The sequence below is a fragment of the Tetranychus urticae genome, chromosome 3 (genome assembly GCF_039701765.1).
Source record: "Tetranychus urticae isolate SD_2017Ah chromosome 3, NJAU_TeUrti_SD_1.0, whole genome shotgun sequence".
Lineage (NCBI taxonomy): Eukaryota > Metazoa > Arthropoda > Arachnida > Trombidiformes > Tetranychidae > Tetranychus > Tetranychus urticae.
Window position 1 is genome coordinate 22,633,436 of NC_142960.1, and position 12,256 is coordinate 22,645,691.

The 12,256-nt window shown below is 31.8% G+C and overlaps 1 protein-coding gene across 1 annotated transcript; it reads right to left on the reverse strand.

The window, feature by feature from the left end:
* Window positions 1-7,296: 7,296 nt before the first annotated feature.
* On the reverse strand, window positions 7,297-12,208 carry LOC107365258 (uncharacterized). Its single transcript, XM_015932734.3, has 4 exons — window positions 11,587-12,208; window positions 8,474-8,858; window positions 7,611-8,309; window positions 7,297-7,550 (listed from the first exon to the last, which is right to left on the reverse strand). Exons 1-4 carry the CDS (start codon window positions 11,587-11,589, stop codon window positions 7,483-7,485), a joined length of 1,155 nt encoding a protein of 384 aa, XP_015788220.2. The 5' UTR covers window positions 11,590-12,208; the 3' UTR covers window positions 7,297-7,482.
* Window positions 12,209-12,256: the final 48 nt, after the last annotated feature.

Genomic DNA, 12,256 nt, shown 5'->3' on the forward strand with positions numbered 1-12,256 from the left:
AAACGATTTTTTATCTTCAATTTTTAAATTCAACTCGTTTCATCAAATGGTGATAATCTTGGCTTTTGCTGAATGTCAAACTTAATGTGATTCTTGATCAGTCTTTTTTGTCGTCTTCTTGCAATATTGCCAACTTGAAACATTTTGGTACAATTTCATGTTTGACAAAATTTAGATACAAGTTTAATTTTTTTGCTGCCTTTTCTGTTTACTCTCTTTAGCATCTTTTGTGCTCGTTTTGTTGAATAGAGGAAAAGTCAGAATGAAAACGGAAAAACAATAAAATGTTGAGTAAAAATGGTTGAGAGATTTGATTATTTTACTTAATTTATCTTTACATTATTTTGCTCATCTTTGGATGCATGTACTTATACTGAAAGGATATATTCATGTTTATAAGTAAATTGCCTTTCAATGGTAATTTAATTGGCCATTAAAATGTTGTTTCATGTTGTTCAAGATGGAAAATGATGAAAGATGATAAAAATTATTTTTTATTATCCATTCAACTTGTATCATAATGATGATGATGATGATAGAAAAAAACATTTTTCATTATTTGATATTTAAACCGGAAGGAGTAACCATGATAAATACAGCAATCAGGATAGTTTTATAAATGCTGCTTTTGTGATTGCTGATGTCTTGCTGAAAGAGGTTAGTAAGAATGAAAAATGTGTTTTTCGTTAATGGATTAGTACATCATCAAATGAAATCATCATTAAACTACATTTTCTATTCTCACAAGGGAAGTAACCTCGTTGGTACGGGCAGATCAAAATGAAAGTGGGTTTAATGGAAAGCCCGTACCAGAAAACCCCTAAAAACATTTATCTCCCATGGAGGAAATTGATCTGAAAAAAGTTACAGGGTCGCAAATGTTTTAATTACGAAGGTCAAAATGATTAATAAAATCGACGTAGAGATAGATATTTTTATCAAACTAAACTATTTAGGTGTAATTGATCATGAAGGATGCAAATCTGAAATCAGTTTATTCCTAAACTTTTTTGTTTTCGAAGAAATCGCAAAAAACCACGAAAACAGTCGATAAAATTTCTGGATAAAATTCAAATATGAAAAAAAACTTTCTTTAAAATGAAGCTTCAATACAAACATTTATGTGGTTTTTTGCTATTTTTCGCATTTGTGGCCCTGTAACTTTTTTCAGATCAATTTCCTCCATGGGAGATTAATGTTTTTAGGGGTTTTCTGGTACGGGCTTTCCATTAATTGTGATATCCGTGCGTGAAGCAGGCCATGTTCACCTTTTTCTTGGAAAAAACCAACTCGAAATGCAACAACGCGAGAAAAATCAAAATTCACGATGTTTTGCAATTAGCGATTTTTCTAAAAGGTGCAAGATATTTTGAAGAGTTATTCAGGACTGTTGTCGTCCAAGATTCAGATCAAACATCAAACAACCCAAGATTCGTCAGAGTTTACAGAAACAATCCTCAAACAGAAAGAGATTCTAAAAATGCAATGATTGGAGTTCAAGAGACAATTCATGAGATCCCCGTGAGTAGTGGTGTTTCATACGCTTATAAATCATACTAACCTAATTATGATATCAGTACCTTTTTCCATTCTAGCACTAATTCAGTCAGTTTATGAAAATCTAAAAATTCAAATTCTGTAAAATAAAATGTATCAAGTTTTCACTGATTCAAATATCATTTAAATCAAAAAATTAGAATTTTCATTGCTCATCTAGAGCCGAACCGACCTGGCACTTCCCGCACGGATGGTGATGCTAGTAATGGTGAGGATTTCGATGCTACCGTCATTGACCAAGAGAGATCAGGCGCAGTGGCTAGTGGGAGCCATCCGGTGACCAAGTTCAGCAAGGATACTTGCGGATTGGCGGTGAACAAGTTCACGTCTATGTCACCGCATGGACCAATAGCCTTATTCTAGCTCAGGATGTGAACACGGACAAAGATGTGTCATGAGGCCTTGAACCAGATGATTAAAAATTATTTAGGAGCTGGACGGCCAAAGAAAAGGAACCTAAGTATCGCTGTCTATACTGCGGGCAAGGCTTCTTGGCCGTCGAGCTGGAACTCGTCAGTCTTACTGCAGAGTTGCTTGTGGACCGTCCCATGATTGTAAAGTTGGCCCGTGCGATGGGAATAAGAAGAAAAATATACCTTGAACTGGAAAAGGTGTTTATGTGCTAGATGCACTAATTGCTAACCCAACAGCTGGGTGACCGGTAAAAGGATTGCAGCACTCTTTTGCAAGTTATTTGAGATATCTTTATGAAAAAATAGATTGATTTACAAATATATTGCTAGTTTCTCTTTTTTATTCAAAATCGAGATTTCTTTCCAGGATCAAATAAATGGATCTGGAACTATGATAGATAGTTTTGTGTGCTATTTTCTTATACAATTAGTCTTTTTAATTTCACGTTTTCGTCATGATTATCGATTTAAATACTTCACTTTTTTGCTTTGCGTACGAAGACATTGAACTCGCGAGACCAAAGAGACCATTGATAACGCGAGCTCACTGATATCGTCGAACTCGCGTTATCAATGATTACGTTAGTCTCGTGACATCGTGTCCTGCCCCGCTCGGATTAAGTTTGTTCGACTTGTTGGGGTAAATTTTAAATCAACTACTTGTTAGGTGCAAATTCTAACTTTTTGATTTAAATGATATTTGAATCACTGCAAACTTCATACATTTTATTCCACAGAAATTTGAATTTTAGATTTTAATAAACTCACTGAATTAGTGCTAGAATGGAAAAAAGGTAGTACTGATATCAAAATGGGGGGAGTATGATTTAGAAGCGTATGAAACACCACTATCCCTGTGACCTAAATCACCCGGTCATGTAATGCCTTTGAAGCTTGTTTGATCGTGCATAACTTATCCACTATTGTTACAAGTTAAGTCTTTTTAGCTTGCTTAAAACCCATTTTAAGGACCTCATGCATTTTTAGATGTGGGCATTTTTGGTGAATAAAATGTACTGGGTGGCCCAGAATACAGTATATTGTGTTTTTTTTGCATAACTTTTTTATTTCTTATTCGATTACATTCATTTTTGGTATAAATATTCTTGAATAACCGGGAAGCACAATTATCGAAATTTCAAACTTTCTGCCAACTTTTTGATAAACTTGCGCATGCTCAAAAATATGTTCGTTTTTCGGGTTTTGGCCGTCTGTTTTGACCACCATTTTTTTCTTAACAAATATTCTCAAAGTTTCTTTGTTGTTTTCATATCTTTAGTAATTGTGCTTCAATATTGTGTACTAATTTAGTTTTTATCTTGAGTGAAACAAAAGTTATAAGCAATGGCATCTGCATCATCTAACACATCAGATCGACCGCATTTGACACTTGTTGAAAAAATAGGCTGCACGCAGTCATCGAAAACGAAGGGTGGAACATTGAACAATTTTTATAATTGCTTCCCGGTTATTCAAGAATATTTATACCAAAAATGAATGTAATCGAATAAGAAATAAAAAAGTTATGCAAAAAAAACACAATATACTGTATTCTGGGCCACCCTGTATTATTGATAATAAGTAGATTTGAGTGAAGAAACAGGGCACAACAAGTGTTTGATAGGCTAGGATTGATTTTCGTAAGCTTGTACACTTGGCTATTGAAAATTTCAGCTCGCATTTCGCGTTGGGAAGACGTTTCACGATTGCGCAAGGTTTAAAAGTTTGTAGGATTTTGAGTTGAATGTTTAGTCATTAAAATTAATTTGGTATTTTAAAAGACCACTATTATTAAAACGTTAAGCAATTTAGGTTTCAAACTTTGTATATGTAGTAATTTGAAGGCTTGAATGTTTATTTTTGTTATTTCGATTGGTTTTTTTCCGAGATAGCTGTTACGCGCTTGGTTTTGAACTAATCTCATTATCTAACTTTGATATTGTAATCTACCTCACGATAGTCAGTATATTTCCTATACTTAAGTGTGACTTTTTCCAATGACACGATAAAAATTTGAGATATCATATAATGTTGTCTGTGGTTCCCCAACGCTACGCAAACAACGAAACTACATGCAAAATCTAGATTCGAGTTTAAAAGATTCTTTAATAGGTAATATCAATAACATAGATGAAAGGCCAACTGGTGACAGATGTTACCCTTTCCGATACTTGGTGAAAACAATTCAAACGATTCTCACTAATCTACTCAAGAACTATTTTTGTGGTCTCAAAAATCACTGATCGGTTTCTGAATTCTCATCTGGTGAAATTCTTTGAGTTTTATTAAGAGCTAGTATCGACTTAAGAATATTATAAATGGAAAGTGTTTGTAGTGAAGCGAGTGCTGCAGCCCTTCTAATATGTAGTCCTGATCCATATTTAAACATGCTTAAATTTAGCATTTGATAACTTTAGCTGACCTCTTTTAAATAAGTCGAGTTTTGAATTGTTTCTTGATAGTTGTAGATAGCATTTATTTGATAAATTTTTCAAGAGGGAAAGAGATAAGAGTGCAGAGTCGATACAATATCATTTTACATGTTTGACCAGATATCAAGTAGATATTACAATTCAGTAGCACATTTTAAAGAGCATTTGCATTCTTGCAATCCTCAAGAAACCTGATAATCATAAGTTTCTAAAAACCAGTACAATTCCTAAGAATATCTCAAGTTATTCCATTTAGAAAATTTACTCTCTCACTTGTCAAACAAGACCTTTTGATCTGTTGCAATTTTCAACTGCAAAACAAATCGATGGTCAAGTTATATTAATACTACATATGAAAAAAAGCAGTAAAGATTAAACAAAAAGGAAATGACAAATTATGCACATAAATTGAATACACTCTCTGTGAACGGATTAATGTTACAATTTTCAACATATTAAACAAGTTTCAATTCTTAATCATCACTTGTCAAGAAATATGTTTTTACATAAAAAACTTTAGCTATATTCACTAAATCAGAATTTTTCAGGTGAAATTATTTAAACATTGCATGGAGTGAAAGATGCATTGTAACGATATCACTTTTTGTTTCATCATTTGACTTACGATTCTATTAATAAAAATGTTATTATTAGTCTTCATATAACATTTGAAACCAAATATAGCTCCTTTGACAATGAACTTTTCATGATGAATTGTGTACATTTCCACCAACCATGAACAATGGTTCTTCCTTGACTTTGGTTTACATTCTCGGATGTTACACAATAGCTCGCAAACAAATTTTCATTTATTTAATCAAAACTGACTAATGAAAAAAATCTATTTCTGGAGTTAAGCAACTAAATATGTTCAACATTGCCATTTACTCTTGACTTGAACTTTCATCAATCTTATTCAATCGCTCTGGATTTATGTAGTTACAGTAATCTTGAATTTGATCCATTCTAGATATCAATTAGTTGAACTGTTTGAGCGATGAAAAAGTGTTGTTTAACTTGTGAGTTAATCTTTTAATCCTGAATTTTCACGCCAATCGATGCTCGAAAATGCAATCAAATGAAGCTAAAAATAAACTATGAATATTCACTTTTCTTTCCTTCATAAGCTGATCCTTATTAAATGCCAATTAAATGATAAACCTTCATTATTTTTCCAAAGTTGATTGTTTAGTCAATCGTTTCAACAGTGAAAGAGATTTAATTCAACCCTTGAGTTTTGAAACATCAATTATACTGAGATTACCAAATTCAAGTAAAAACAATTTATGATCATTAAACATGTTAATCATGAAATTTTGATTCCAATAGATTATTCATAATTTTACCTTGGAAACTGCTGCATCATTCAACTTTTAAACTTTTGCCTCGAGTTTTAAAATTTTAGTTAACTTCACTATTCACCTCAACACACTTCATAAGTCAACATTTTTTCATATTTGTCTGGTTTTTTAGTATTCTCGTCCAATTTCAAGAGGAAACGACAAAAATTGAGAAGCAAAAAAAGTCCAAAATTTGAAGAGCACAAAGTTTTGCTGCGAATGAAAAAAAGGGAAGAAAAAAGTTTAGACATGAACAATCTCTAGAGATTTGGAAAAAACATGAAGATTCGAAGATGGGAAGAAACTATATCTGATTCAGTTGCATGAGCTTTTGTCAAGCAATCAAAATAAATAAATAGTGAGGGCGAGTAAATATTGCTTGTAAGCAAGCTTTTACCCAATTTTACTATTGAAACTGGTCAATTTGGTCAAACAAATGTTCACATAGTTCATTTAAAATGAATACTTTCCTCAAAATGTGCAAATAGTAAATCAAAATAATCACCTTTGCAACCTATTGAAATGAAAATAATGCAACCCGAAGACTCGAGCAAATAAAATGCCAATAGCTATTATACATTTAAATGCAAAATAAATATCGTCCAGTAATGGTATTTAAATGTATCATTTTACACTGAAAAGTGTTTTTTCTTTGATTGAATGGTCAAAACTAAATTCCTTTCACCTTTAGACCTACAAAAATTTACAGATCAAACAAGTACTCAAGCACTACGAATGACATTTACTAGTTGTAAATTGTTCCAAAGGCATGATTAGAATCAAAAAAGATGAAATCACAATCTTCATTCATTGAGTTTTCAATATGCTCAATGAAATTTTATGTGATTACGGATCGATGAAGTTCGTTTTTGTTGTCATTAGCTGAGTTTCCTAACTTACCAGAGTTACCGGTTGCTGTTGCTCCTCGCGCTGATGATGAGTCTGAAGCCAGTTGGACTCAAGCTGATGATCATTGATCTTGTGGTTAAGCTCAATGGCTTGGATTGCAAGTCTCGTCATAAAGATTTAAGTCTTTTCTAAAAAATTTCAAGTCTATTTTTGCTATTGAATTCTTGTTTTTGTTTTTGCTCTATTTTGTTGAACAATAGCCATTCCAACTCACCATTATCCTGCTTTTGTCGTTATTTCTGTCACTCAATTTTCACCATTTAAAACTTAAGTTCTGTTCGGAAATTGTTTTGTTTATCATGATCACTATGCTCAATAGAGAATACCTTTCGAAGCTTTAACTTCTAGACGATGTGCAACCTTTAGATAGACAAACAAATTAATGCTTATAATGTTACTTTTAACAATCATTTTATTTTTTATGCTCAAAGGAAATAACTAAACAATCAGAATCATCATATTACAACAATATCAACGTGATTCTAGTGAGAAAACATTTTACCCTGGAAAAGGTTAAATATTGAGAAAACACAAGAATCGGATTACTTTGCATTCCTTTTCCTGAATTCCAAGTGAATAAAAATTGGTTCTGGTTAAGAAGTTTTTTGCTTTTTGCAGGAAAAAAATTGAATTGATCCATGAATATACCAGAAGAAATGAATTTTATTCTGAAAGAAAATATTGAATTTCGTTTAAATTTATAACTTGTACATATGAGAGTCGAAAGTTTATTTAAAAAAGTAAAATTTAATAAGCTTAAGTAATTCGTTTTCACGATTCAATGTTTTCGTATATTATCAGCATCAACAGGTTTATTCAAATTTGAAGAGTTCAGTAATCAAAGTTTACTTCTTCGGGTAACTTGAAGCTGTTCAAAAACTTTTGCCTGTAAATGGAGACTGAAAGAAACAAAGAGCAAACTATTAATAGAAAGATTAGAATGGATTAAAGAGTTTTACCTTTAACGGTTTTCAAGTTGCTCGCTGTTGCAATGGCACCTTTCGATTTGATCAATGGTTCGGTACAATTCTTGGACATGTAGAAGGTGATTAAATGTTTATCTGGCAAATTCAAAGCTCGACGTGAACGAATCAATTTGACAATCTTTTTAGGTCGAACTCCTGGAAGTTCAGTTACTTGCTTGACAATTGTCCGACAATTGTTTTCATCAGCAACAAGAGCTGGTGAAGCAAGTTGATCAAGAGCTCGACTCTCTTTACCCACAAGATCACTTGTTGAGAGATGCTTGTGACTACGCATTGAAGGCAATGGCTTGGAGTGGGTCGAAGTTGCCATTGAATTGAGGTTCGATTGTTCACGGAAAAATTTTCTTTTTCGGAATAAATTTCGTTCTCTTTTATCATCCAAATTGAATGATCCGGAAGAAGTGGAAGAAGGTTCTTGAGTGAAACCAAAATGAGAAGTTGTTAAAGAAGGCAAAGGCGAATCAGTGAATAAGGGTTCGAGAGATGAAGATGAGGTTGAAGGTAATGGAAAGTGTGGAATCAAATGTGTCTCCTTGATGGGCTCCATGTTTAAATTCAAGTTCATTTGAAAGGCATTTTTCTCCATTTCTCTTGGTGTAAACAGGTTCGACATTAACGAACCTCTCAACGGAGATTCATATTGATCTTCCCAAAATGCTGTTACTCTTTTGTCTAAAGGCGATTTTTCAAGAGAAAAGAAAATTTTGAAGGTTAAAATATTCAAATCGTTGATCAGGAAAAGCTGAATTTAATCTTTTCTCCATTAACAGAATAAAGAATCGACTTGAATTAGGTGAGAATTTTTTTTCTCTTTAAGCTTATTTGAAAGTAATTACCTGAAGTGAACAATTTATTTTCTGATTTAGGCGTAAATCTTGAATATCTCGAGTTGGATGGAAGCTGTGAAATAAATTTGAGATAAATTTTCTCAAATCGATTATCTGATTCAGGTGAGAAGGAAAATCGAGTTAAATTGTGTGAAGTGTGCATCTGTGAAGAGAGGGTTAGTTGATCATCTTTACGAGCGTTTGGTTGGGAAGAGATGAATGATGATGAACTGCCAATTGGATTCAGGGTTTCATCATCAAACCAAAATCGTTTAGGTGAAAGTAAAGGTGAAGATGATGAATCAAACCATGAAAAAGTGTAACTACTTCCAACTAAATAACAGGTGATAAATAAAAGGTGAAAAAGGGATTGACTATGAAAATTGAATCCAATCTAAAAGAGTTTTCAGAAGGAGAGAAAAAAATGGAAGAAAAAAAAAACGAAAATTATCTTCACATTAGTCTTTAATCAAGTTTAAGGTTATAGTTTATTCAACATATACTTGCACCAACATTCACAGATTGTTGATCGAGACGAAAAGCATTATTCAAAGTTCATCTTCAACTTGAGATCAGCCTAAACATTGAGGTTCATGACATTCAACTTTCATTGCTTCCAAAACATCGAAAACAAATACAGACTTTTTGTCAACAAATTGTTTCAATTAATTTTCTTCACTCCCAGTAGATTTATCAACCATAAGTCTTGTGACCTTCCATGTAACACAACATCAAAATCTGTTTTACCTGGAATCGTAATGAATATGAATAAAGAGCCAATTTGGATGCAACCAGTTATTGGGTTTTATCTGGTAACCAGTCGATTGAATAAAAACCTTTTTTACGATCAACATTAAAAGTCTTTGGTTTTATATCTTTTGGTGATTTTGATTAATATCATGATTAGAATAGACAAAAAGATAATTTATTTGCACATTGAAACTAAATTGGTGAACATTTCGAAAAGCTATTCTCTACTTTGAAATACCTTTAAATATCTTTTGAAAAGCTTCTCATTTCAAACAGTTTACTCTTCTTTTCATTTGGATTCTCGATTAATGGAAACAATTCATAAATAAAGCTTTTCATTTTGCTATAACTTAACCAGAATAACCAGAAAATTGAAAAGGCGAAAAAATGGTTTTGTTGAGCAAAGTGAATGCTCTGTTTGTAATGATATATTTGTCAGGTTAGAGACAAAGATTGTCGATGTTTTTTGATTAAAATATCATTTCAATGTAATGATTTGTTGAGCAACATTTCATTGATTATATCGGCTAATACACTTGAATCATTGTTTGTTCAATTGGACAATTCAACTTGTCAGTTAAGGTCAACTTAATGTGAACTCTGTTTGCTTGTTACTTCAACATTTACTGGACAGTTTTATTTTACTTGTTGAATAAGGCTGCTGTTCAATTGTTATTTTTGTAGGTTTAATCACTTGTAAGGTAATTGAGACTCACCATCATGGGTCAGTAATCACTGAATAAGAAAAGATTTCCATTTAATTTGATTCAATATTGATAATGAAACTGAATAATCAAGTGAAAAGGTAAAACCTTGACAATTGTTGCTCAATATACATTAACATTTATACAGTTGATGAGTAAATGCAATTAAAGACAATAAAGAGAATACAAATTTTCTGGTCTTTTTTCTGGTTACATCCAACATTGACAATTGTTTCATTAAAATTGATCATTTTCATTTGTCTTTCGGTTTGTTTTGAATTATTTATTGACATTCAAAGACCTAAATGTAAAGGTTCAACTTGCTGAGCTGAATTGCTGTGAAAATTGAAATTGCTTTCTGATTCAATTACAGATTTACTCATTTAAATGGTAAACTATTGTAATGGCTTTTCAAATGCTTTTTAAATCATTGGTTTTACATTATTATCAAACATTATCATCGTGTTTAATCGATGACAATGATTATTGTTGATCGACTTAAAATAAACACCAAAAAAGTCGCTTTTCATTGTTTTTTGATCTTTCAAATGCTTTAGGTATTGACCTAAAATTGCTTTATTTACTATTGTTTTTGTTCAGCTTGATTAGAGACTATTTAAAGCAACTAATTCAATCACTGTTAATACGATTGACAAAAATTAGGTTTAATTAGGGTTTTTAACAAAGTAAAGTATCAATAAAAGATGCAATTGCTTGGGTATTGGTAAGGTTAGGCTGGTTTGGTGATGATATTGATGTTACTCTTTTTTTAGGTTGAAACTGGTTTCTATCTTGCTTATTCATTGTAATTCAGTTAATGTTGAACTCTAATTTGTTAATTTAAATGTTAATTCAAATTTAACTTTGAGTCTGATCGAGAGTTCAATTTCAATTTATTTCAATCAAATTTGTAAGAGTACAGGGTGATCGGAAAGTTTCTGGTGTGAGGGGCTTTTTCCCCTTCTACGCGCAAAGACACTTATTGATTTGCTGTTTTATTCACCGATACTCTTCTACGCAGAAAAGGCTCCACCCCACACACCAGAAACTTTCCGATCACCGTGTACGCGTTGAATCATCTTACATGTATCTAACCGTAGAGTCTAGGCTTGATTTTGCTTTGGTAAGATTCAGTTTGTTGGCTTAACTTAATTGATTGATAGTTTTTTTCAAATAATTTAATTAACTAATCGATATTGTAAGCTGATATTCTTTAAATTCAATCTCTATTTGGGTAATGATAACCAGAAACCTTCACAAAATTGATTTGCTAAGATGATTAGCATAAATCTTTCACTAATACAATGAACAGTTTGAGTCAATATTTTGCTTTCCATTGAAAGAAAATTGAATTCAAAGCCAAATTAATCTTCCATTGATTCACTTCACTTATCATAAGTTCAAATAAAACTTGAAGAAATGTTCAAATTCACACAAATGTAAAATATTTAATTTTAATTTTCTTAAAACTGACGCAAGAATAATAAACCAGAAAATTGAAAAATGTAAACAAAATATGAAGATCTTAATTGTCTAATATTAGATGGAGCCACAATGGAAATTCATATGTAAAGTTGATTAACATAATAAATAATTGACTTTCACTTATAATTTGTGGTTCGATTAACTGAAAATTATAAAAAAATATACAAATTACAGTTTACTCACCATGTTAAGTTAACCAGAGGCTGTTTAAAGGTAACAATATGTTGATCTTGGCGTCAAAACATTGAAGGTTGAGAAGTAGTTTAACTAATCTAATTTTCTCAGTAAATTGATTAATAATGTGGGATGCATAATCAATGAAGAGCTGTTGACACAAGTAAATTAAGTTGATCAACACATGAAACACTCAGAGATATTACAGGGAAATTGTGAAGCACGAAATACCTAAATAAATAATCTTGTGAACAGGCGAAAAGATGGCGATGGTAAAAACAGTTGTAAGTGGAAAAGGTTAACCAAAAATCATCTGGTTTAACTGGTAAAATTGATGAAACTGAAAATTCGATGAGCTGGAAATTGAATGACACAATTCAGTAGAAACACTTTTTTTTTGTAATTTCACTATTTATCATTAACAATAAACAACAACAACAACATCAATAGTCTCATCTCCTTCAAACCTTTCCCCTTTCATTTTTAAGACTCTTAATCTTCAATCGTTTTCATCTTCAACTCAACCGATCAAATAAATCATCATATAACCAACTCTAACTTCATTTTTTTCTGCTTTTCTTCATTACCATCATCTTAACCATCATCTCTTCAACAGTTTACATCAACACTGATTTTTGATTGCCTCGATGCAATTGTAAAATCATTGGAGTGTTAACAT